Source organism: Spodoptera frugiperda, chromosome 20, assembly GCF_023101765.2.
Source record: "Spodoptera frugiperda isolate SF20-4 chromosome 20, AGI-APGP_CSIRO_Sfru_2.0, whole genome shotgun sequence".
In the NCBI taxonomy this organism is placed as follows: Eukaryota; Metazoa; Arthropoda; class Insecta; order Lepidoptera; family Noctuidae; genus Spodoptera; species Spodoptera frugiperda.
The window spans coordinates 6,571,403-6,599,090 of NC_064231.1; the positions used below are offsets into that span (position 1 = coordinate 6,571,403).

The following is a 27,688-nucleotide window of genomic DNA, read 5'->3' on the forward strand; positions in this document are numbered from 1 at the left end:
ACCAATGGCGACGCGCCGGGGATCGCGAGACGCGCGGGGCGCGCAGCGCGCCTTTTGCACACGGCACTCTCGCTGGCGTGCCTATAAATATTGTGTCGACCGCGTCCCGCGCCCTTTTGCCGCGCGCCGTCGTCGAGTGAAGATCGAAGATGAAGAACACACGTCGCGCGTCGGGTGCAGGTGCGCCGCCTCCGTCCTCGGGCTCCGCTGCCGCTTCGTGCTTGCATGCGCGCCGCCTCCGTCGCCGGGCTCCGCTGGCGCTTCATGCTTGCGTGCGCGCCGCTTCCTTCGAAGCGACCACGCACGGCACGGTGTTGTGATAACAGTGCTAGTGCCGCTGCGATGTTTTGTAAAACTGTCTTTTTCAAGACAATGCTTTTCCCCGTTTCTTGCTAACAGAGAGTCAAACGTCGCTTGGTAATTGGTATTGCTTGAGGTATGTGGTAACTGGTTAAGGTATGTGGTTGGTAACTGAGGTAAGTATATGATTGGTAATTGGTAAGGTAAGTATATAAGGTTTGGTATTAAGGTATGTAAGGTTTGGTATTAAGGTATATGAGGTTTGGTATTAAGGTATATAAGGTTTGTAAGGTAATGGGTATGAAGTAGGTATGTAGCCGTGCGGTGCGGCTACAGTACTCCCCCCCGAGCGAAGCGTACTGGGGTCTTGACGACTCTGCCTGTCCGCGTTCTTCTTACGTCGCTGGTAGGTAGACAGGGTTGATCTTGAGTAGCAACTGGGGGTGTCGCACAGTGGTCTGAGTGATCGTAGTTCGTGATGTAGGCTGGCTTCAGACGCTCGATTGACACGTTAGTAGTACCTTTAGGTGTACTGAGTGTGAAGTACTTCTCAGTTCTTCTCGTGACTAGGTATGGACCTTTGTACGGACGTTGCAGTGGTTTACGTACTGCGTCTTCACGTACAAATACGTGGCTGCAAGTTTGTAGATCTTGATGCACGAAGATGTTCTGCCGATTAGCGTGCGACTGATAAGTGGGCGTTAGACTTGTGATAACTCGATGTAGGTCTGTCACATAGTCGTTATCCATCTTCGTGTTAGGCGACGGTGAGATGAAATCGCCGGGTAGCCTTAGAGCTTGTCCGTAGGTGAGCTGCGCGGCACTAGTGTTAGTGTCAGTGCGCGTGGCGGCTCGTAGTCCCAGTAGCACAGTAGGTAACTCGACTAGCCACTTATTGTTGTCAGCGAGTCGAGTCATGAGCGCAGCTTTGAGCGTACGATGCCAGCGTTCCACGATCCCGTTACTCTGCGGGTGGTAGGCAGTAGTCCGGGTTCGTTCCACTCCCAGTAGCTGAGCGAGATTTTTAAACAGACCGCTCTCGAACTGTCGTCCTTGGTCGGTAGTGACTTTGATAGGACAACCAAAGCGTACAATCCAGGTCTCGTACAGTTTCCTTGCGACGACTTCGGCTGATATCTCACGCAGGGGAACGGCTTCTGCCCAGCGTGTGCAGCGATCGATCATCGTAAGTAGGTATCGATGGCCGCTCGAAGAAGTAGGCAAAGGTCCGACGATGTCGATGTGTACGTGTTCGAATCGCTCGCTGGGCGGGAATGGTGTGACGTCGCTGTGCGTATGTCGATGTATCTTTGATTGTTGACAGTCGACACACGACTTTGCCCATTCACCAATGTCGATGTTCATAGACGGCCAGAAGTATCGTTGTTGCATTAGTTTGCGTGTAGTACGGATACCAGGATGACTTGTATTGTGCACGGCGTTGAATGCGATGCGACGAAAGTCAACTGGTAGGTATGGACGAATATGAGGCGTCGATACTTCGCAGTAAATAAGTTTGTTTGAAGTAGGTATAGCGATTTTCTTCAGTTGAATATTTGTTGGTTTTGATAAGTTGAGAATATTGCTGTCCTTTTCTTGCGCTTGAGACAGTAGATCGTAGTCTATCGGCGATGGCAAGTCGATCGTTTCGACGCGAGACAGTGCGTCGGCGACCACGTTGCTCGCGCCGCTCACGTGACGTAGGTCGGTCGTGAACTCGCTTATGAACAACAGCTGACGCGTGCGTCGTTGCGTGTCGTTGTCCGACCGTGGCTTGCGTATAGCGTAGGTAAGCGGCTTGTGATTAGGGTTCCCAACTATACTGTTAAAAACAGTATTATACTGTTTTTCACTAAATTATACTTTTTACTGTTGAACAATAATAAAGTATACAAAATACTGTTTTCAAAATGCTTAACACTACACAGTGTTAAATGTTAGACGCTCACACATATTTAAAAAAAAAAAAAAATACTGTTAATTTTTCTAAAATACTGTTTACTTTCCTTCTCAGACCTAAATATACTTTATTTCTTGTAAAAAAGTTGGCAACCCTACTTGTGATCGGTGTAAACAATGAGTTCTCTTCCTTCGAACATTTTTCTAAAATGTTTGATTGCCATGTAGATCGATAATAATTCTCGGTCGAACGTACTATAACGTTGTTGTGTTTCTGAGAATTTCTTCGAGAAGTAGCCGAGAGGTACCCATTTGTTGTTTACAAGTTGTTGTAGGACAGCTCCCGCGCAGGTGTTTGATGCGTCACACATTAGCGATATTGGTTGAGTGGGTGACGGTGATGGGTGAGCGAGTAAGGCCGCGTTTTGTATGCTAGCTTTACACAACTCGAATGCTTGAAGTGCTTCGTTATTCCACTCGATTTTTGTCTTGTCGCGTTTCTTGGAATTATGTAGGAACGCGTTCAGCGGCGCTTGTATGCGGGCCGCGTTAGGTACGCTATCGCGGTAAAAGTTTACCATGCCGAGGAATCGACGTAGATCGGCGATTGTTTCGGGCTTGGGGTAGCTAGTGATGGCGTTGACCTTTTCGAGTGGCGGTTCGATTCCTTCGCTCGACACTTGGTATCCCAGGAACTTTACTTTTTCTTTACCGAAGACGCATTTTGACGGGTTTACGGTAATACCGTAGTCGTTAAATCGCCGTAGTACCTCATGTAGATCTTCGATGTGTCGTGCGTTGTTCTCGGACGCGATGATGACGTCATCGATAAACGGGAATGCGTAGTCTAATCCGTTGAGTACTTGATGTATGAACCGCTGGAATGTTTGTCCCGCGTTTTTTAGGCCTGGACACATTCGGGGAAATTCGAACAAGCCAAACGGAGTTGTAATGGCTGTTTTCTCGATGTCCGGTTCGTACACGGGTAGTTGTTGGTACGCACGATTAAGATCGAGAGTGGTGAATATTTTCTTGCCGTGTAGTAGGTACGTGAAATCTTTGAGGCGAGGTACTGGGTAGCGGTCGGGTTTAGTTACGTCGTTGAGTCTTCGGTAATCGCCGCATACTCGTATGTCGCCGTTCTTCTTCGGGACGACGTGTAGTGGGCTGGACCAGGGACTTTTGCTTGGACGGCATAATCCCTGCTGCATCATTATTTCGAATTCCCGTTTCACGGCCAGGTATCGGTGTGGGGGTAGTGGCCGGGTTTTACAATGTACGGGTGGGCCGGTGGTTTCGATGTGATGTTCCACACGGTGCTTTGGGATATCCTTCATGCACGACGGTCTAAGGATGTCGGGGTATTTACTGAGTATTTCGTGATACGGTTCCTCGACGTCTATGCTTCTTACAGTAGGCTCGGCGGAATATGAGATCGGCGCTTTGACGGAGAGGTTAGTGACCTTGTCGACAAGACATCGACCGGCTATGTCGACGAGTAGTTGATGGTGGCGTAGGAAGTCGGCGCCGATGATTGGCTTGCTGACTTCTGCGACGATGAATTTCCAGCTGTAAGGTCTCCGTAGGTTTAGGTCCAACTGAAGTGTCTTTTCGCCGTAGGTAGGGATGACTGTGTTGTTCGCGGCGTATAAACAAAAGTCAGTTGGAGATATCTTCACGCCTTTTCTTTTGGGGATGACAGAGACGTTAGCTCCGGTATCAATTAAAAATGACAGACGTGAGTTTCTGTCTGTTATAAATAGGCGGTATGACGTAGTAGTTGCGCCGGTTCCCGCCGCATCCAACGCAGCTTTTAGTTTTCCGGACGGGCGTTTTCTTGGAAATTACATGGGCGCGTGCATCGCTGCGCCTCTTTCCCGAACCTACGATGGTAGTAACACACTCCATGTGATTGTTCCGTGCGGCGTGGAGTGTTACTACGCTGTCGGGGGTGGGGGCGATGTCGGCTTGACGATCGCGATCTGTTCTGAGACCGCCTCGGCGATCTCTGGTTGCAGCGATGGTTTGATTGGGCTGCCTTGAGTTCTGCGATTTCCCTCGTTAGCATGTCGATTTTGTCTTCAAGACATGCAGGTGTGCGGGGGAATGTGGGGTTCTCGGTGACTGCAGCGACCGTGCCGTGAGGTTGTGTTTGTTCTAGAATTTTGTCCGCCATCATCGCTAGTTCGTGGATGTCGGAATGTTTCGCGATGTTATCGCTGACAGCGAGGACTGCGCGCACGGACTGGGGGAGGTGGTTGGTCCACATGATACGAAGCGCAGCGTCTGAGATGTTTTCAGCTGCGAGGTTCTTCATGCGGCGAAGTAACTGTGAAGGTTTTAAGTCGCCTAATTCCATCTCCGAGAGCAGCCTCTGTACTTGACGTTGCTCTGATTCCTCGTAGACCTGGAGTAACCTATTCTTCAGGGCTTCGTAGCGGTCTCTGTCGGGCGGGTGAAGAATTATATCGGAGATTTCGTCGAGGTCTTGTCGTTCCAGATGGCCGACGACAAGCTCGAACATAGCTTGGTCACCCTTCTTCTGTGGCGACATGATGGCTTCAAACTGGGCGAACCACAGCCGTATCCTGTCGCGCCATATGGGTGGGATGCGCAGCGACGTCGACACGCTCGAGAGTTCCGGCGCTTTCTCGTTGGACATTACGACGAGCTTGATTCTTGATTTTATTAGGAGGCGATTCTTGAAGATCCGTCGACCGGCAGTATCACGTCGGGGTCACCACTTTAGGAGCTAGGTAGGAGAGCCTAGTGTCCTAATAGTTAGGGTTTCTTCTTAGATAGTTGTTAATAAAACTCCGGCGAGAGATGAGTCAAGAATGTTCGATTTATTCCAGAACAACGCTTTTTATACTAATATTTACATATGTACAACAATATGTATATTTTGACCAATGGCGACGCGCCGGGGATCGCGAGACGCGCGGGGCGCGCAGCGCGCCTTTTGCACACGGCACTCTCGCTGGCGTGCCTATAAATATTGTGTCGACCGCGTCCCGCGCCCTTTTGCCGCGCGCCGTCGTCGAGTGAAGATCGAAGATGAAGAACACACGTCGCGCGTCGGGTGCAGGTGCGCCGCCTCCGTCCTCGGGCTCCGCTGCCGCTTCGTGCTTGCATGCGCACCGCCTCCGTCGCCGGGCTCCGCTGGCGCTTCATGCTTGCGTGCGCGCCGCCTCCTTCGAAGCGACCACGCACGGCACGGTGTTGTGATAACAATGCTAGTGCCGCTGCGATGTTTCGTAAAACTGTCTTTTTCAAGACAATGCTTTTCCCCGTTTCTTGCTAACAGAGAGTCAAACGTCGCTTGGTAATTGGTATTGCTTGAGGTATGTGGTAACTGGTTAAGGTATATGGTTGGTAACTGAGGTAAGTATATGAATGGTAATTGGTAAGGTAAGTATATAAGGTTTGGTATTAAGGTATATAAGGTTTGGTATTAAGGTATATAAGGTTTGGTATTAAGGTATATAAGGTTTGTAAGGTAATGGGTATGAAGTAGGTATGTAGCCGTGCGGTGCGGCTACAAAATAAACTATGTACCTATGTATATAAAATTTGCCAACTTCTCCCACATAATATTCAGTGATCCTGCATGTATTATTGTAGAAAATACCAATGTTTGAACACAAATACCAATGCCCGCAGACCTTAAGCTCATTGGGCATGCATTCAAATGAATATATTAGTCGTTATCAACACTATCAGGAGCCAACCGACACAAACGAGTGGGTGACTATCGTACCTCCTCCCCCTACTGTGTCACTCACTACGCGACTGTTAATAACTGCTCACATTTTAAACTTAATTATTAAACAATCCAGTGGCATAAAGCACGATACAGTGTAACGTAACCAAAAAGTCTAATAACATCAAAGATTAATATTCTTTTCTAAAGTCATATAGACAAGTCTAATCAATCAAAACATCAACAACTGTGGAATCAAAATAAATAAATAACAAAATATCACAACAATATAGTATGTCAATCAATAAGTAAAAACAAATCACACAATGCAAACGATAAGCGTTCAGCAACCAATTAATTTGAAAGTCGTGAGGTTCGAGTTGGATTTTTCTGACTTAGTGAATGAAAACCCGAGCCCTGTGAGGAGGAAATCTAAGAAAATTAAGGTTCCGAAGATCAACAACAAGAAGCAATCTGCCATCCCGCCCCCGCCACTGTTAAAGATTACTTCTCAGGTACGCAATTGCTATTCAAAGGTAATGGAAAAATAATATATCGAAAGCTTCGAAGGGACGAGGAAATTGTATAAGATTTATTTGCTTATGTACGGTACCTACATTGTTTGGCAAAAATAATTTGTGATTCATGTTCGCTCTCCGATACATTATATTAATTTATGCGCAGTAGACATATCAAATTGTTTTGTACGCTGCTCATCTCCTTAGTTCCAAGAAGCTTCATTTTTCTATTATTTTTTTTTTTCATCTATTTTCCTCTATTATTCATTATCTTGGTTTCCTTCCTTCTTTTTCCAATACTATAACTCGTCCATTTATTAGTCATGTAAACATTTACATAAATTAAATAGAATATTTTCAATAACAGATTCAATACCTCGTTTAATATACAGCGTATCTTCCTGTGTTTTGAATTAATCCTTTAAGCCGATTGCCGATTGTATTAAGACTCTGCAAATAGGTCATACGTGGAATAAATCTAAACCACTTTCATTCAGAGCTCTTTTATGAAAATAATTTTCTTATGGAAGCCGATGGTAGGTACCTATTGTTAAAAATCTGTTACATATATACGCACTGGATTTAACCATTATACTCTATTGTTACTAGGTTTTTCTCCTGTTGTGGGTGCATTTAGAATCAGACAAGTTCACATACACATGACATCCAGACCCAAAACAACAATTTATGGATCATACTTAATAATATTGCCCCATGCGGGAATCGAACCCGATACACGTTTCGTGGAAAGCAAAAATTACTGATTCTCTTTTTTATTCCGTTTATTAACTTCTTGTTCATACCTATTTGAGTAAATTTATCTAAATATAAACAAATCATTTTATGTAGCTCTCTAATTTAATCACATTGTATTTTTACAAACACAGAAACGAGCTGTTAAGGATTTAGTAGAGGATTTACTCGACGAATTGTATTCAAAACAAAGAGACTGGAGTGGAATCGACTGTAGTCAGTAAGTACTAAGTATTAAGGTATTTTTTTCTATACAAATATAAATGAGATGTCCATTTGCAAAATTGTCTGTTGATTAAAAAATCAACCTGTGTTTGACTGCGCAAATTCTCTGCTAATTTCGTTGGTTACCGGTGACCCTTATGGCATTTACTATGTTAAACATACAATTGAATTAAAGACCTCTTTGTAACAGCGAGATTTTCAATTATCTCCAAGCTTTGGTGTGAATATCAAATTAATATTTGCGATATAGTTTTCGCAATTTAGCTGATAAGTAAGTACAGATGATACCATTTTTTGGGCACAAAAGGTGGCATCGAAATAAATCAGTTATGCCTTTTCAACACAATGTTTAGCGATGAAGACTGATGTCAATAAGACTATTAGAAATTAATACAGTTTACAATCCAACAAATTATCTACTATTATTATTTATCTCCATACTTAGGTCCACATCAGCATCGTTTACTTCTTGCCAATCGAATTGTGGAGAGAAAACTGAAGCGATTGAACGAAGCTATTTGGAAGCTTTGGGTAAGTCCTTTTCTTATTAAAAGCACATAATATAGTGGTCATACTCATATGGCAAGCTTACAAGTTAAAAAAAACATTTAAGTAAGATTTTGGCGAATCCAATATTGCCAATTTGTTACTAAACATCTAATTCTATATTTCTAAGTACCTTCCTAACCTTTGGCTCTCATTTCGCAAATAATGCCTTCAGGGTTTGACCTTTTGAATTACTTACTAAAGTGCCTGTTTACCTAAAGATAAATAAAAGCATTTTTGTATTTTCTCAATGAATCTATATGCTTTACTAGAATCTATTATACCATTTAGATAAAACATAATGCATTATTAGCTCCCATTATATTTTATTTCAAAGATACGGTACTCACATTGTCATACATTTTACTTCTTAAAAGTCTACAGTAAAGATTATTACCACGTATATTTGTTACTACTTAATTAGAACATTGTTATAGATACCAAAGAACTTTGGGAGCAAAAAGTCGAATGGGAAGAAAGACTTCAAGCAACAGGAGAGAGACTTGCAAAGTACGTCCGAATTAGAGACCGCCTGCGAAGGCAACAGAACAGAATATGCGCGGCTTTCACCGTTCTTTTACGACACATTAGTAAGTTTACCCATTAACTTAAAAACTTGTACTAAAATCTTCTCGACATTAACACAAGTTTCATAGTCTTGTTGCCCATCCACCTTAATGCTAAACTTTCCAACAAACTGTCAAACAATCCCAGTCATTTCAAAACAAAGCTAGAAATACTTAGCACAGATTGTAATCATTGGTTTAAGTGATCAAGTTGCAGTGCTTCCAACAAACTTCTTAGACAGTTTTGTCTGTAAACTTTGTTATTCGCAACGTTCACTGATCGATACATTTATTATATCGTCGTGTCAATAACTTAACGACCAAAGTGATAAACGACGAGCAAAACAACATTTTCTCAAAATTAATCACAGTTTAATGTCCGTGAAGGGCTTCCATAACTCGCAGAATCAAATTTCTATATTACTGCTAATGGATCGCGCATCTTCGTTAACCAATTTTACTATAATAACCTTGTACATTGGTACTACATTAAAAGCTCTTCATACAAGTACATCAGGTAAACAATGAATTGTTCCCTGAATTACATTTCCAATGAAACATTCATAGATAGTCGATATCACAACAGTTTCATTCATGGGAGCTTAAAATAGGTTTACGCATATCAAAGCGAAGTTTGCTTAGTATGGGGTGCTTTTCCCGTCTATCTGTTTCCGAAACTGACGTACACAGCGGCGCTCAATCGATACGTAACGCACACAGGCACAAGTCCGGGGTTCCAGTGCGCATGCTTACAACCTCGTACCACGGAACCCTGTCACAAAACAACTCGACAAGAGTCTATTTTCCGTCGGAGCGTGCAGGCATTTGATTCCCGGTGTAAACTGAGGTCCTGATGTCCTATCCAGTATTGTGGTACGCGGTTGGAAGCCCCGCCGCTTCGTATCACGACTTTCCCAGTAAACATCACATCAGCTGGTCGACTACGCAGTCTCAAATGCTCTCGAGATATGGCTCATAATTTTTCGCATTTTCATTACAAATCATTGATACCTTACTGTGAAGTTTGTGGTAAAGTTAGTTGTTAGCGCTAGGATGTCGTGTACGTATCCGCCTGCAGTGCCACTGCATAGACTTAAGCCGTCAGGTCGTTAACTTAGTGCTTAGTGGTTATAAAGATATGCGTTTATTGTCAAATGCGTGCCACTTACAAGACAGATGAGTGCACTCCTAAACTCCCTGAGGAGCTTGGCAGGTGCATCGAAGGCCAGCTCAGGTATGTTGTTTCATTTATTGCAAAATGTTCGCAGTGCTCAAGAAATTACTCAAGAAACCTTTGAAGTACCGCGTTTGTGATCTTTGTTGTGCCTATCATAGACGATTCGTTTTAATGCTAAATACCTACTCGAACGACTTCTGTATCGATTCATAATTTTATTACTTTAATATATTAATCACAAGCCTAATAGGCGCTCCTTCTTTATGCTCTGTACTAAATTGCTTTATTATGTAAATGAGTAGGCTCGAATCCGTCATTAGATGCTATTATGAAATTGTCGATTCCTAACTGATTGTTCTGAGTGTACGTTTCTGTGAAAACAATTGTGCGTACCAGGACTTAATTAATGTTATGTTATGCAAGTACGTTCACAAAACTGTCCATTATAATGAGTTACGTATTAGGGGCTATTAACCAAATATTTTTATTATATTAAGTTCTCGTTATAGCGAGCATTACGTATAAGTTCTTATGACGTCATTTCAAAACATAAATAACATAGGTTATATTGCGTTCGAATGCTACCAATAGGTATAACCTATATGAGTTTTTAGGTTATGAAAACTTATGCCTTGAATCTAAAGTGCTATAATGCTGATTATGCCTTGAGTATATGAAGTAACGTATTTGCGGATAGTAGAACATATTTTTGATATTACATAAATAAAATCTTATCAATATATGTAACTTTATTTAAATTTAGGATTAATATTTGGGCGATAATTGCCTATTGCTATTTGTTTTTCTAAATGTTCTGTTATGTGTGTTGAAATCCATATCATTAGTTCCAAAATACAATTTTATTAAGTTTATTAATAAAGCTAAGCCAAGTAGGCTCGTAGCAGGGATCGTATAAAGATCATATTCTTTATTCGTATGTCTCATAAAAGCAGGAAGCGTCGTAAGAAGTATGTAGGCAACTATTTTAGTACTTCCATGTTCGATTGGTAGGCATTTGCGCTTTGTGGTAGACATTCAATTTTGAATAGTAAACCGTGTCCGTCCGTGAGACTCCTATATTTTTTTGTATTTACGTAAACCTTGTCTAAAATGCTAGGTTTTGAAAGAGGGAATAATTTGATAATGTTTGCTACATAGCAGGCGAAAGTGGTGCTCGTTTCGGAGTGACGCCGGGCGGAGGCGAAGGCCCGGGCGAGGGCGGCTACGCAGAGTGGCTGCATGCGATGCGCCTGGTCGCGCGCCTCCCCGCCGGCGTACCTCAACATTTCCGCAGAAAGGTACCACTATACTTACCTTAACTTAATCTATACTATCTATACTAATATTATAAAGCTGAAGACTTTGTTTGTTTGTTTAAACGCGCTAATCTCCGGAACTACTGGTCCGATTTGAATAATTCTTTTTGTGGCTTTAAAACATCACGCTATGACCAATAGGAGCCAAGCAGAGCGGGTGAAACCGCGCGGAAGTAGCTAGTTCATAAATAAACCCACATCTTCCTTTTATTGCTCTTATCCTTATTACTCGAGTGTTGGCACAATACCTCCTCTTTTCTCCTATTCTCCTAAATCAAATGTCAAGCAATTTTTTTCATGTCATTCTATTGTTTATACCTATCTTTTCGTCGGCCGTCCGCTCCTTTTCCATCTATCGATCTTTAAATTCAGCACTGTATTTGATGACGCGCACGTCACTCCTTCTCATAATATACCATGAGACACAACCAGTTACAAATCTTTCAAAATCAATCCTCATTTGGTTAACACTTCTTCCAAATGATTTCCTCACCGTATCATTCCCGTCGATTAAGCTATTTAATAAAAGTAGGAATAGGTAACTAGTATCTAGTAGCGTTTGATATGTAGTGGTAATAAAATAAAAATAGCTTAGGTCACCGTCCATCGATTCCACTGACCCACCGAAAATAATATTTGAAATAACAGAGGCTTGTTCTCTTTGTGAAAAACTCGAGTATGTACCGTACTTAGATAACTATTCATAGAAATATTGGTAGCTCTGAAGTGAAAATATAAAGCAATAAAGCTTTTCCTATATGTAGAAACGATGTATGTAAAATAGTTTCTACGTATTTCGTAAATAAACTTACTTGTGTGAAACTAAGTTATCATAATAAACTGAATATAGAGCTATACTGAACACATTACAGTTTATTTACTTTTAGTTTAACGAAGATATTCTCTGAACCTTCCTAAAGATCACTCGAGCGAACCTTTTGTAAATAAGTTACTATTGACGTCATTGCTATTTACATCTCTCCTGTAAGATCATGTATTGTTTGTTGACTTTCAGTTATACTTGATAGAAGCACCTTTGTAGTTTCGGCTTACACAATCTCACATACAAAATTGATCTAAAATTTGAGTTAATTTTTGACATTTCGAAAAAAAATGCGTTGTATTTCGTTGTGTGAGCAAGTTTACCGGAACCCAATTACCCAACAACCCTTTAAATTCTTAACCTCAAAAGGCCGGCAACGGACTTGTTACGCCTCTGGTGTTTCGGGTGTCCGTGGGCGGCGGCGATTGCTTACCGTCAGGTGATCCATCCGCTCGTTTACCGGTTTATAGCAAAAAAAAAACTATTGAATATTGTGAGTTTGAAAGCACCTTAATGAGGTAAGATTTCCTCATGTTTTTGTCAAACTCAATAGGTATGAGTTACCTACTTTGTAGAGGGTGGATTGACTTGGGCTTTATTGTGACTTCGAGTCCATTGTTTACCATTTCTCATCGCGGAATAGATGTGGCCGAACAAAGAGAATACTGCGGTCATTTCCACATCACGATGTAATCGGTACTAGATACATAAAATGTAATTTATCTTAAATTGTGTGCAATGGCGTAGATACATATTTACTTGTATTATTTCTTGCTTTTCTGTTTAACAAGTGATTTGATGTGAACTTGGAATTAATAATTTATGACCATTATTGTTAAGTAGTAAGTACGGAAAATAATGCCACAAATCAAACAAATGTATAAAGTAGTGTAAATCAAAAACAAATTAAATTATTTTTTCCATTTCAATTACTTCTTCGACTTTTGTAAAAAATGTTAGTATTAGTAGAATTTCGAATTAGATTTTAAGCGTGGCCTTTTTTGTTAACCCATTTAAAAAATGAGGAGAATCACAATTTAGGTGGTTATTTCTTTATGTATGTATTGTACATTGATTACTTCGGGGTTCCTAACTTTCCGTCGGGTTCCAGACCAATATTAGGTAACTTTATGTCAGTTCCGTACATATTTTTTAATTCAGGAGTATTTTTGTTTTTGTGGTCTCAGTTATGGCTGACGTTGGCGGAGCGTCATTTGACGGCGAGGGGTATAGACTGGCCGTCTGCGGAGCGCGGCTGCTTCCGCGGCACTGCACAGCCCGATGACACCGAGCTTGGCGCGCAAATACTCAAAGTAAGCAATCACTAACCAAACCATTCAATAAATCTCATGCGTATAATTGTACCTTATAGACGAAAATCTTAAATAAGTGTATTTTTTTACGTAATTCATAAACATTACAAACCCAATGTTAATAATCTAAGAATCTTTAAGAGTAGTTTATTTATTTAGGTAATCTTATTCATGTAAATAAAGGCATAGGTACATTTTGTCTTATTATCAAATAAATTGGATGTCTGTCTAGTCTAAGTCTAGTCTAGTCTGTGAAAAAAATAAGAATGCAGACGATCTATGGAGGTTGTCGGAGGGCAAGTAACTCGTTAGAATTTAATACAGTAGGTACTTAGTAACAAGATATTCTTGGTCAGATTAAAAGAGATTGTTGATTTATTTTTCTCAGTGAAACATGATATTTTACTAGGATTTACATCGCACTGGATGCTCTCTATTCTGCGGCGCAGAGGGTCGAGAGAATCAGGCGATGCTACGAAGAGTGCTATTGGCGTATGCGAGGTAATTCTTTCAATGATACAATAATTTTAATTGTGTTTTGGAGAAGACATTTGCAAACAAAGTGATTAGGTACCATTTTATACATTATTTACTAAGAAACGGATAGCAGAATACTAGACCTTAACATTTAAAAGATTCAGTAATTTAATAGATATACGTATTTCTAGGTGGAATAAGGATGTCGGATACTGCCAAGGTTTCAATATGTTAGCTGCCATCATACTAGAAGTCATGGACAAATCAGAATCGGACTCGCTAAAGGTAAATACATTTTAAACTACACATATTTAATGTTTCTTCTTACTATCTTGAAATCTCTAGTCTCCAGAACTTATGTATCATTGTGTAGATTGCCCAACTCTCCGTGATACTTAGTTTTATTATATCATGCTACAGAACATAAAGACGGAGTAAGTAACACCGCAGCAAAAAGCTAATATAATAAAATTTTGTTTACGACCAACTAGAGGGGTTAACTAACAAAATAGACATCAAAGTAACTAACTAACTTCAAGAAACTCCGAAACTATTACGACTTTGTACAAAGGTTACCAAAAGCTGTTTTAACTTAACATTTACTTATTTAGGAAAATTTAAGATTTAGGATCCGCCGCTAGGCGTTCCGTGCACTCCTCAAACCACCACAGATGGGGCCCAGTAGATTTAAGCAACTGCTTCTCTCAAAAAAGACGCTTTTCTGCTGCAGTTGACGTTCTATTCTAATTGATGTTCATTTTATTTTATTTTGTAGGTAATGATATACTTAGTGGAAGCTGTGCTACCTGAGGGGTACTTCGCAGACGACCTTCGAGGCTTGTCCGCAGACATGGCGGCGTTCAGGGATCTCCTTCGACTGCGCCTGCCTCGGTTAGCGCAACACATGGACCATTTGCAGAGGATATCTGATGGTAAGTTGTGTATCTAATAAGTAATGGAAGTATTATACGAGTAGTCAGGTCTTCACTGGTCATCAGTTCATCGTAAGACTAATAGATAAGTTGTTATCAATGGAATTGCTCTCTCTTCTTCTAGGTGGTGGTGTTGAACCGCCTCTACCTGATGTGTTTACCATGCAATGGTTCCTTACATTGTACGCCACCTGGCTGCCCAGGGAGTTTCTCTTGAGGATATGGGATTTGGTACTGTTGGATGGCAATGAAGTGCTGCTTCTAACCGCGCTGGCTATATGGGATATGCTCCAAGAGTAAGTTTGGTGTCATAATTTTCGTTATTTAGAAGAAATTCAACCTTACTATTTTGTAATAAATTTGAAAATCCAGCACAGATTTTTTTACAGTTTAGAAAAGTTTGATGTGCAAAGTTAAGCTATTTTCGATGTAGAAAAGGGACATACCATATAAATGAAATGACTCGTTTCAAAGGAAATGCTTCATTTTGTTCAATCATTCTTTAACTTGGCCGATTTTATTGTCGAATGAAACCAATATGCGCTCTTTATTATTGAAATAAATTGCTAGCATAAAAGTTTACAGTTAATGTTATAGGCTAACGCGTAATTTTATCCTTAAAATACCCATTAGATTTATATACAGCGTCCATGTATACATGTCATAAAAAGCAGACTTAAATGTTTTTCTTTCCTAGTTTTTGTTGAAGAAATAAATGTATTAATTACGAGGAAAATTCAGTTATTCGAATAAATGACATCATTCTACTGGGATTCCCATACGGATATGCGTTCTATACAATTGAAATGTGTCCTTTAACACAGGATTCCTTTGTGTGTACTTTTTATTAAACTCACTTTTGTTTGTAGGACATAATCAAATAAAACATCAATATTTTTTTTATTATTTAATCAATAGGGAGAGAAGATGTGGATAAAATTAAATGATTTTAGCCAATTTTAATATGCAATAATTAAATGAGTGATACTGATATAAAGCGCATAATCGCTGAGACACCCCCGCTTTCCTCTTATCTCTGTTATCGTATCCGAGTTATGACTGATAAGCGATAATAGCACTTAATGCCTATATGGCTTATTCCTGTTTAGGTTACAAGCTAGATATTGAGATACAGATACTCGAAAATTCGATACTATCACTGTAGTCGAGTGCCAAATAATGCAACTGACAACCTATGGATCTTGTCAAGTCTTCTACAATATTGTAGTATTCATTTAATTTATTTCCTTATTTTAAAGTTATAACAACAGTATACATATTTCATGCTTTCTACGTTATAATTTCAACAGAATTATTGACAAAAATTTTCAAAGAAACTGTTTGAAATATGAAACAGCAAAAAAGTTTATTATATTTCAGCCGTATTCTGTCAGCCCGGTCTGCGGATGAGTTCTACAGCTGCATGGGTGGTGGCGCCGGCGCCGTATGGGAGGCTGGTGACTCTTTGGTGGCGAGGGTCGTGGCTTTCGGTTCTGCACCGGAGCTGCCCCGGCTCCGCAGCCTGCATAGATACCGTGTGGCCCCACCAGCTCCGCCCACTTCAGCTCCCATATACCATCCACCGTTACATTCTGCAGTACGTTCAACTTTAATTTATTATTACCAAACTTTCATACTACCACTATACACAACTGGATGAGATCATTTAACAAGGCAAACATCGTGAAAATTTGAGCTTTCATTAATATAAGCATTAGACGTATAACTTGTGAATTTAACATTTTAGATGCAGTCAATGACAAAACGTGGTCTACGCCTGTTTTATTCAGAAGATGAAGGAGACTCCAGTGATGATGGAAACAAAATGGCTTTGGCCACGGTAAGAATTCTAGACACGAAACTTTTTTAAGTGAATTTAACTGTTCAATGGATGATAGACATTTTATTTTCACAGTTCGTACCTCGACGTGAAGACCGGTTAGCAGCAGGAGACAGACTGTCTTTGGATATTGGTGCATTGAAACGTCAGTACGCTCGCCTAAGAGAACGACAAAGACAAGCACATGTTATACTAGCCGCAGCTTGTGCCCGACATGCTGCAGGTAAAGCATTACAACATAAATACTTTGAATGATACTTATACTGATACAAGATAGCTAAAATACTTTATATATTATTATTAAATGATTATTTTTTTTCTTTTCAGTGGGTGTACCTACCTCCCCAACGTCACTCACAGTTAATAACCTTCTTCTGGGCAAAAGTGCATTAGTCAGCTCTAGAGGAAGAAGACTTGGTCCGCCTCCAGGAGCGATACCACCATCGCGGCAAACATCGACACATGACAAATCAGAGCAACGTTCACGACAATCGAGTGACACTATCAGTTGGAATGAAGAAAAAAGCCGTAAGACCCTTAGCAGACGAAATTCTGTTAAATGGAAAGATATAAAGAAAGATAAAGTGAAACAAAAAGAAAGGAAAGCTTCCATTGACTTAGATGAAGCTGGTGATGGAATTATTGTTTCTGAAATTGAAGCTAATCGAATGATAGCTAATGTAAGATCTCGTAGCTCGAGTGAAACATCTTCTTATTCGTCACACAGTGCTTCAAGTACAGACACAAGTTTGTGTGACGAAAATGAAAGAGGTAGTGATTCCGAACCAGATATCCCGGATGATGAAAAAGATAAGAATAACTTGAATACTAAGTATAAAAATATTTCTTCTCCACCAACTGCTAAACCAAGCAAAAGTAGTCATTCTCTAACTAAAAAAGAACCTGTTGTATTACGTACTCCTGATAGGGAAACAACAATGCTATTGGATGATAAACCTATTAAAAATATATCGGAATATTTAGATTCTGCAGCAGGTGAACCTTTGCGCACTTACATTGATGGATTTGAAAGCAAGTTAAACGACAGTTTGAAAATTACAAATGATGTCCCTGTTTTCAATCCAACCAGTATATCTCCGTGTTCTCCACGTATGACTTCTGAAAGAAATGAAGTTTTACAAAGACTTAATAGAACAAAATATGAAGAAAATTCCACAAGTAGAGAAATCACAAGGCCTACAAGTTTTACAAAGTCACCAAATGTCTTTACTGAACTCAGTCCTATTGATTTATCACCGTGTAATTGTGGCGTCGGCCCCAAATCTCCTTACGAATATGATTTCGAAAAAAACTTCAAGCGACCACCGTTAACCGAGCCTGTATCCAGACCACCCGATATCATCGATAGTTTCACGATGTATCCAAATTTTGTGCCTGACATAGATTTATCTGATAAGAATGTATCTGACTTTGAAAGTCCGCCAGGAAGTCCCGGCAGTGAAAGCATCATAGTGAGTGAAGATGAACCGCCAATACCTTTAAAAATTGATAAATACTTTGAACATAGTCCAGAATTTTTTGGTGCGCGAGTTACAGATCCTAATAGTTCAGACATTCCGAATCGGCGTTCTACTAAAAGGTTATCACGCCTACCAAAGAAGCCAGACTCATTAACGTTACAAAGTAACCACAATGATAAACTTATTAAAGAAGAAGCTGAGAGAGCATCATCACTACCACAAAGTCATAGTTTTGCAAAGAAAATTAGCGAAGAGTATAAAGAACCAGACTTTATTGCTGCTCAGAAACGAGAAACTCCTGAAACAAGCAAAGAAGAAAGAGATATATTTTCCCCTAAAGATTACATTTTACAAACAGGACGAAAAAATAGTGAAAGAGCCTTACAAATAATTCAAGAAAACTCCAAAATCCTAAGTCGAATCTTAACAAAGCAAAACATGGCCGAAGTAAAGAGTCCTACGAAGTACCAAGTCACAAAAAGTGATGAAAATGTTCTCGAAAAACAACGAAATAGTTATTCTAAGACAGTTCCAGAAAAAACTGTTGAAAGTCAGCTCATTGAATCACCTTTACTAAAAGAATCTACCTCTGATTCGCTAATAGGTTATAGAAAAAGAAGTGTCAATGTAGGATCAACTGAAAATAACGATTTTGTGCGAATTCGACCTATTTCCATTGATGACCCCTTTTCTTTAGAAATTCGAAATTCGACAACAAGAGAAGAGGAATTTTCAATAAAACACACAAAAAGTCCAAGTAGTGAATGTTTAGGTAATAAGACCGATTTATATGGATGGGAAAATAAAGGGTTTCTAGCAAAATGTGATCATAAAAGTTTTTTAGAGAAAACTGAAAATTTTGATTTCGATTATCAAAGGAAAGCCAGTGATTTGTCAAGTTACGGTGACTTATCAAATAAAGACCTCAAGCCTGCAACTACATCTGACTGGACTCGTCATTCTTTTTCGGGTGAGTCCAAGGCGTCAGTAACTTTACCGTCTTCGGAACCAAAAGATACGTCAACATACGAGAAGCGTTTTACTTCCGATGACTATAACTATCCATTTTCAAGCAAATATAATGACTTTGTGTTGTCTAAAGCTAGTGATATTTGTAGCAAAACGGTTAACCAAGGACCGAAAGTTTGCGAAAATGTATCTAAGACTGATAACAGCCAAGTTAGTGACTTTGCTCATGTTGTGACCTCTTCTATTAGTTTCACGTATGAACCATCAGCAGAGGACGACTCGCCGACTGGAGCCAAGAGCAACTCTAGTGATACTTTATGTCAAATCACGTCGCTAGATCAAGTATCCACTCCGATATCACCTAAGATATTCCCAAACAGAGAAACTCCCACTATTCCTAAAGACTATACAGAAAAGAGTGATAGAACAAAAGTGGAGTCAGACGATACTTGCAGTGCTATCACGTCGCTCATTGAAACAGACACGTTGTCCTCTTTGTCTTACCCACGCAGTCCTTCAACAGGCTCCTACCACCCCTTCCCCACACGTCCTGTGCTTCGCATGCCCAAAGAGTTAGGAGTGAGACTGGGCATGTACCCTAAAGATGTGATCAATTCTCCACCAAAGTAAGAGTAATAAATCAAGTTATGTATTAAAGACACTATTTCTAAGGTTGTTTTGTCTTGAATTAACCAAGATCAATTTTAATATGTACGTGAAAATATTTTTATTGATATTTTCTGCTTTATTGATAATATACCTAGATTACTTGAACACAGATTTTTAGAACTTTATTATTTTAAACTAGTTTTTCGGTTTTAAATCATGTTATGTTATTACAACATTTTTGAATATGAATCTTACCTGCTGCTAGTTTTCGTATTTAAGTATTTGTTTTGTGTTATATTGTAGCTTGAGGGCTGGAAATGTTTTCTCTATTAATATTACAGTTTAGAAATATTATACGTACATTTGAAATGCAAAATGTTTCACTAAATATATTTAAAGGCACGAGGAAGTTTATAAATTAAAATTGTTATGAAATGTGAAACCTTTGGTATTTCAGATAGTAATTTGAGCTAGTAACAAAACAAACACGTTGCCTTGAATCCAACTTAAATGTTATGCGTAATAATAATAATCATTCGCAATATTAAATATATGTACAATAATAAGGTAGATAGATTACTGTTTGAAGTCAATATTATTTACGGCAATTACTTATTTGTACTGCTATAGAATAATGTGCAAAAAGAAGAAGATTATGTTGTTAGAGACAATATTTTATTCTACGACAGTATTGAGAAAATATACATAATGCGACAGATGGTCAATTTGTTTATTATTCATTGTTACATTCCTATATTATACATTAATAATACAAAGTATTCGAGATGTTTATTCTGTCATCTCAAGCCCGTTTTATCTTAGAAATCATCAAGGACCGGTGGACAGGTGCAGACGAGATGTTTATCTCCATACATGTCATCAATGCGACCGACTGTTGGCCAGATTTTCGTCTCTCCTTTAACAAAAGGCTGAAACAAAAATTATATCACACATTTCATTAAATATATCTTTGCTTAGAATACATTCAAATTCTTATAATCTATCAAAACTGAAAACCTAATCTATTTTATTCTTATCTTTCTTAACTTAAATAACTGAATTCCACTCACCGCTGGGAAAGCAGCTTGTTCCCGACTGTACGGCCGGTTCCAATCCTCTGTGATAACTTCAGCCTGTGTATGTGGTGCCATCTGAAATATACCACATCGTTATCATTTATCAACATGTTTTTAAGACTATTCTACCAAATCTTGATACATTGCTTTGTTATTTTTACCTTCAGTGGGTTAAGTCTCTTGTCCATAGTTCCATCTTCAATATCCTTGATTTCCTTTCTGATAGCGATAAGAGCTTCACAGAAGCGATCCATCTCTTGAAGATCTTCTGACTCCGTGGGTTCTATCATTAAAGTACCGGCTACTGGCCATGACATCGTGGGAGCATGGAAACCTTAAAAAAAGAAAAACAATATGAAATTTCTGAATTTTTAGTCATATTACTATTTTTATATCTGAAAGTAAACTTACCGAAGTCCATTAGTCGTTTGGCAATATCTCCAGGTTCTATATTAGCAGTCTTCTTTAAATCTCTCACATCTATAATAAATTCATGGGCAACTAAACCTCTCTCGCCTCTGTACAAAGTTTTGTAATGACCCTCCAGTCTCTTAGCCATGTAGTTTGCGTTGAGAATCGCTACTTGAGTTGCACGTCTCAATCCTTTGGGGCCCATCATCTAGAAGAATGGATTATAGTGATTAGATGAAAGTGTCCAAATAGTCACATCAGTTGACATGAATAATAGAGAATCTGTTGTAGTAATAAGACACAATTTCTAACTAAAGCTATTGTCCCTTGTACTCACTTTGATGTATGCCCAAGAGATAGGCAATATAGCTGATGATCCAAAAGGTGCAGCACTGACTGAACCGAAACTATGTGCTGCGTCACCCAAATCGGCTAATGGGTCGACTACTGGATGTGACGGTAAGAAAGGTGCTAGGTGAGCTTTCCTGGAGGAAATATAATATTATTAAAAGCATTATAATAGTTCAGGTAGTTAAGATAAAAATGAAGTAGCAATAAGACTGTCTGTAGTGTTAGTAGGGTTCAAAATTAAACAACTTTTGAAATTAAGTATAGTTAGATAGATGGGTGAGGGACAACAAAATATTCTTACACTCCAATAGGTCCCATTCCAGGTCCACCTCCTCCATGAGGAATGCAGAAGGTTTTGTGTAAATTCAAATGTGAGACATCGCTGCCGTAGTCTCCAGGTCGACAAAGTCCCACCTGAAAGTTTTATTACATTTATTACTTACTTATATGTTACAATTAATTTAAATCTCATCAATTGTAATTTCTAACGTACCTGTGCGTTCATATTAGCACCATCCAAGTACACTTGTCCACCATGTTTGTGCACTAACTCACACACGTCTGCAGCTTGCTCCTCGAATACACCGAAGGTACTCGGGTACGTCAACATCAAACAAGATATGTTTTTGCTGTGTTCTTCTACCTGAAATACATAATCTCCGTCATAGCTAACTATATAGCCACCAAAAATATAGATGTTGGCAGTACCCTTCCCACATCAAGAACCCTTACCATATCTTTAAGATGTGCCATGTCTATATCACCAGAAGGTGTCACGCGTATAGCACAGACGCGCATACCAGCCATATGTGCAGATGCAGGATTAGTACCGTGTGCGCTCACCGGGATCAGACAAATGTTACGCTTTGTATCACCACGGAACTCATGGTATCGCTTTATTGTACGTAACCCAGCATATTCACCTTGGGCACCACTGTGAAATTGAAAAGGAAATATTGTGAGACCTCGTAAACTTCTATCAAAAGTTTATTCAGTTTACAAAACTTACCTGTTAGGTTGGAAAGAGACACGATCGTAACCAGTAATCGCACACAAATCATTTGCCAGCTCTTCAAACAACTGATGGTATCCCTGACACTGATCCAGTGGAGCAAACGGATGGATATCAGTAAAGTGCTTGAAGGAACATGGCATCATTTCTGTCGTAGAGTTCAACTTCATAGTACAGGATCCCTGCAATAAAGGTCCATATTAAGTTATATGACAAGAAAAGGAATAATTAACAATCATGTGCAAATAATGATAAAGACCCCCCGGTCATTTCACGTTCTACAACAATGCTTTGATAAACTTTTGCGATAACTTAAATGAAAAGTCAGCTGATAAAGATGCTTGAACTTGACCTGAAAACAGCAAAACATATTGAAATCTTACCAAAGGTATCATTGAATGTACAAGTGACACATCTTTGTTCTCCAGCCGCTTCATGTAACGCACTATTCTGGTTTCGGAGTGATGCATGTTGAATACAGGATGCGTGAGGTATGGAGATGTTCTTCTGAAGGGACCTTGCTGTATGCTGCGAGCTCTTACATCGTCACTTTTTGTAACCTGGAAATTAACAACAATTTCCTTCATAATTTGTTTTGCTAATTTTAATTTTAACGTCACTTAAAATTATGTCATTATGCTGAGAAAATAACACTGGTTCATTTATAAAATGTAAGTACCTCTTCAACAGGCTTGCAATCGAAGATCCATAATAAGTCATTAACATCCTCCATGGTAGTCGTCTCATCGAGAGCTACTCCCACTGCACCATCATCGAAGTATCTCAAGTTGATCTTCTTTTCCTGCGCCCGAGCTTTGATTGCAGCAGCGTCGTGATCCGAGAGAGGTACAACATGAAGAGTATCGAAATATACATCGTTTGATTGTTTGTGACCACGTTGTCTGATTCCTGTAATAATAAAATATCAGTAAGCTTAGTACCAGAAATCGTAACCTAAGTACCGTCATAAAGTTACTGAATGTATCGTATGTATGTATTTGGTGCTTACCATGATCGAGCACGAGTGTAGCGTTGTGAACCCTAGTCGCAATGTCCCTCAAACCTTGAGGGCCATGGTAGACTGCATACATGGCGGACATATTAGCCAAGAGCGCTTGTGCTGTACAAATGTTTGAAGTAGCTTTATCTCTTCGTATGTGTTGTTCTCTTGTCTGAAGTGCTAACCTGTACAGGAAAACATTATTGGTCTTAAAATCGAAGTATTCTCCAGTGTAGTATACATTACTATATGAAAGGTTGTGTAATAGACTTCGTGGTGTAGTTGTGGGTTGTGTATAGTATTCGATTTTATTTGTCATGGGTAAAAGTGTAAATATAATTTTTACAGAAATTATTTTCGGGAAATTGTTATTTTAAAACGTTAAAAGAACTTTCGGCAATTTTCAAAAATCGGAAAAAAACCGTAACCGTAAAACAGTAACTCATATCGATAAATAATATCGTCAAAGTTCAGTAAAAATTAACACATAAAGCACTTTTATATCAACAATTGAACCAATACATCGTAAACTACACCTTAACACAAAGAAGTATAAACAAAAAATCGGAAAACATGATATAAATATAAAACATACTACACTGCAAGTTGTAACTTGGAATATTCACATACCTGTAAGCGTCCCTTCCGGTTGCATCTCTAGTAACACCGACCATACGACCAGGCATTAGACGCACTAACTGATGTTCAGCTGCGAAGAAACCAGCGTGGGGTCCTCCATATCCTAGAGGTACACCCAAACGTTGGGAAGTACCAACAGCGAGGGCTGCTCCACATTCTGCAGGTGGACGCAGTAGAGCGAGTGCTAATAAATCTGTAGCAACTACCACTAACGTCTGTGAACAAAAATGTAATCATATAGAATATATTCCACTAAAACTAAAAAATCTTGGATCGTAAAATAGATTAACTATATAGCTTTTCTTTTGCCTTAGGCCTATCTGAGACTCTGATCAGAAGATTGGACTCAGTAGCAGTAGTGACTAAATCAATAGGACATTATTTCACAATTGAATAAAAAGATGAATACGTACGCCATGTTCATGTGCAGCAGATGCCAGTCCAGAGTAATCGTACACCAAGCCCCTGGTGTCAGGACATTGCAATAGAACTGCTGATATATCCCTCTGTGCGAAATCCACTTGTCTAACATCTGGCACCACATTTACTTCTAACCCCAAAGCATCTAAACGCGTTAGGACAACAGCTAAAGTTTGAGGGTGCAGTCTTTCTGATACTACAAATTTCATTCGTTTGTTGAGTCTGTAGAAGAAAATAATAATTACTTAAATGCAGCATTTACATAATAGATGATACAAATCATGTCACACGAGAAAATCTTAGTAAGGCAATATTTAAAAAATATAAATCATTTTACATCACCTAGTATAGAAACAGTATAACTTTGTAATCTGTGTTATTAAAAACCTTGGCCTCTCAGACCAATAAACTTTATCAACAAATGGGTAGGTACTTGATTGTGTCTACATACCTATGGCACAACGATAGCGCTTCAGCAGCAGCTGTTCCTTCGTCCAGCAATGATGCGTTAGCTACATCCAAACCAGTGAGGTCACTAACCATAGTCTGGTAATTTAGGAGACTTTCCAATCTCCCCTGCGCTATTTCTGGTTGATATGGCGTGTATTGGGTCGTCCTGGAAGAATAATATAGGTACAAATAAATAATTTAGATTATTAATTAAGTTGTTCATTTGCTCATTTTCTAATTACACAAACAACTTAATGATTTCATGACCATTTATGATGAAACAGATAAGTAAGTTTGAACTTTTGAAGTTAGAATGATAATCACCATCCTGGGTTTTCGAATAAGTTGCGCATGATACTATGCGGGACACAGCAGTTGTGGTATCCCATACCAATATAGGATCTCCATATTTGATTCTTCTCCGATATTTTTCGTACTGTTTCAATGAGATCATGTTCACCTGAAATTAACGTAATTAGGTAAATTGACATTACATTTACGCATATGTATATAAGAAAGCCCCGCGTATTTTTTTTATATAATTTAGTAACAATAACTTTGATATTTTTTCAGAATGATCAGACGTAACTGTACTAAATCTAATTAAAACTTCCCTTAGATTGTTAAACTACAGGTTTTTACTTACTCATAGGATCACTGATGTTCATAAGACCTTGTAGTTGAATTTTCTTAGGCACCGCATCATCGGTTAATTGATCTAAGCTCTATAAAACAATAAACAACACAGATATAACTTGACAGATATTTAACAAAGAAAAGTATCATAAAAAAACCATATCCACGTAGATTTTATCTTACCTTATAACCGAGCAAATCTAACATAGTCACTACATCTTGATCTCGAGGTCCGATATGTCTGCTTGGAAAGTCTACACGTTCAGGGAACAAATTGTCCGATTTTGAACTCTGAGTTATACAACGTACACCATTCTTCCACAACTTCCCCCCCTGAAAGTCTTTTTGGAGACAGTCAAAAGCATTTCTAGGAACTAAACCACGTTTAATAAATCTATACATTTTTAATTGTTAGCAATGTGCAACAACTAAAATGTTTTAACCATTTTATTGTCCGACTTACGAAAGCGACAGTGATGTACTGATAGAAGGGTCAAAGCGTCTCCCAAGTACAAGAGATAACGAGAAATAAATAATAATTATAATGATTATTTGTAGTAAGTACACAGTAGTAGCAATTATCGCTATTAATACTATTGACTTTAAGTAATGACGACATACAAAAACAGTTTCAGAAAATAATATTTTCCACTTGATCAAAACAATTCAGTTATTCACAGTAGCTATTTATTAATAAAGTATACGATAACATGAATGTCTCGTGCAATCTAAATGCGTATTAAACAGTCTTAATACCATCAACAATTAATAATGTTATAAAAAAATATACCAACCTATACATATTAGTGACTGTCTTAAGCTTTCGTATGCCCGTATATAAGACAACAATAGAAAACACATTGTGTCTCGCGTGGATCCACGTTCCAAACATACGAAGGGTTAAAGCAAATTGTAAATAGCCTAAACAACTTCGAATTCGATTTCACTTTTGGTACATAAATTAGCCAGTTTATCTTTGGATAAACTAGTGATTCCAAGAATACAGGTAAAAAAATAACTTGCCTTTGTTGCCTATGACTTTAACAGTACACACAACTGTGCCTGTCTGTGAACGTACTTACCCTAAAAATATAACGTTCTATGATGTATGTTCCATAATGTCCCTGTTGTTACGTACACCTTTTTTTAAATTCAGAAAGTACCTAAGTAAGTTTGCTTTATGTTGAACGAAAACGAAACGAGAGCGCGTTCGGAGTGCTGATTGGTTGGTTTATTCAAGCTGGCCAATCAGAGCGCCGAACGCGCTTTCGTTTCGATAGCAAACTTGTACTAAGGGTACTGATCTTGTTGGTTGTTTATACTCAGGGCTTTTTTAATTTCTTTCTTAGCTGCATTTCCCATAATGCTTATCCGTGTGACTGTTATAAATTCGTATCAGGAAGTCAGATAATAAAGTGATTGGTTAACCTTACTATGTGTTGTTATGGTGAACGAATTAGGTAAGTACATGGGTCTATAACTATATCTACATCACATAAATAATATCGCGCCTTATACCTCATTCCTCAAGTGATAGGTAAAGAATTAGTACATCGACATTGTTATAGTTTGCACCAATTACATTTACAATTAGTTCTAAGAGGGGATGAGTTAATGAGAATAGTTACTGTACTCTCTAGAAATCCAAACTCCGTGTCATTATTGAACAATTTTAGAAAAACCAAAAAATCCTTAATGTGTATATAGTAACCCTTGCTTCGCTACAAAAAGTCGTTGTGAGCGAGCGGGGCCTTAGAGGGACTCTGCGAACAGAGATTACATCTACTTATCTATACTTATAATAAATCTATAGAGAGGTCAATTCTGTACATGAAATATATTTCCAAAATAACTATCAGCGGGTGATTAGTGATAGATACTGACGCCAAAAATGCAATAAGATTTTTTTTGTTAAACGACAGCAAATGTCTGTCTTGTATGGTTGACTCACAATAACACGTATAACTCCCGATAGCTTAGCAGTTCGGAGCTTTCTGATTATATTTTGTCTACTCTTACGTTTATCTGTCTGTCTGTCTAAAAAACTTCCACGCGAAGACCGACATACGCGACACGAAGTCGCGGGCGGAAGCTAGTAAATGAATAAAAACCTAGCATGTAGGTAAATACTACATTCTCGCGAGTCGCGAATTGCGGACGGCGAGCAACGGGCTGACGCAGCCTAACCAGAACCGAGCGTACGGCATGTCAGACCACATTGTGGTGTTTAGTTAGTAAGAGTCTGA

General features: G+C 39.0%; 3 protein-coding genes across 4 annotated transcripts; 1 reads left to right on the forward strand and 2 right to left on the reverse strand.

Moving 5' to 3' along the window:
* Window positions 1–3,871: 3,871 nt before the first annotated feature.
* On the reverse strand, window positions 3,872–5,338 carry LOC126911926 (uncharacterized). The gene has a single exon (XM_050701183.1). It carries the CDS (start codon window positions 4,859–4,861, stop codon window positions 4,013–4,015), a length of 849 nt encoding a protein of 282 aa, XP_050557140.1. The 5' UTR covers window positions 4,862–5,338; the 3' UTR covers window positions 3,872–4,012.
* A 641-nt stretch (window positions 5,339–5,979) lies between these two features.
* LOC118281653 (uncharacterized) lies at window positions 5,980–20,172 on the forward strand. 2 transcript variants are annotated; one of them, XM_035602299.2, is made up of 14 exons: window positions 5,980–6,417; window positions 7,308–7,393; window positions 7,844–7,929; window positions 8,382–8,534; window positions 10,846–10,985; window positions 13,014–13,139; window positions 13,549–13,640; window positions 13,808–13,901; window positions 14,392–14,548; window positions 14,673–14,844; window positions 15,929–16,145; window positions 16,296–16,388; window positions 16,464–16,611; window positions 16,716–20,172. In XM_035602299.2, exons 1-14 carry the CDS (start codon window positions 6,229–6,231, stop codon window positions 19,466–19,468), a joined length of 4,506 nt encoding a protein of 1,501 aa, XP_035458192.2. In that variant the 5' UTR covers window positions 5,980–6,228; the 3' UTR covers window positions 19,469–20,172. The 2 variants fall into 2 exon arrangements, with proteins under 2 accessions (XP_035458192.2, XP_035458200.1); XM_035602307.2 differs by lacking the exons at window positions 5,980–6,417; window positions 7,308–7,393; window positions 7,844–7,929; window positions 8,382–8,534 and adding an exon at window positions 8,564–9,744.
* On the reverse strand, window positions 20,164–25,936 carry LOC118281669 (glycine dehydrogenase (decarboxylating), mitochondrial). Its single transcript, XM_035602318.2, has 18 exons — window positions 25,626–25,936; window positions 25,453–25,531; window positions 25,131–25,266; window positions 24,808–24,972; window positions 24,350–24,578; window positions 23,928–24,151; window positions 23,307–23,482; window positions 22,977–23,206; window positions 22,681–22,857; window positions 22,295–22,479; window positions 22,018–22,219; window positions 21,779–21,928; window positions 21,587–21,699; window positions 21,272–21,419; window positions 20,935–21,142; window positions 20,685–20,857; window positions 20,518–20,598; window positions 20,164–20,376 (listed from the first exon to the last, which is right to left on the reverse strand). Exons 1-18 carry the CDS (start codon window positions 25,842–25,844, stop codon window positions 20,266–20,268), a joined length of 3,006 nt encoding a protein of 1,001 aa, XP_035458211.2. The 5' UTR covers window positions 25,845–25,936; the 3' UTR covers window positions 20,164–20,265.
* Window positions 25,937–27,688: the final 1,752 nt, after the last annotated feature.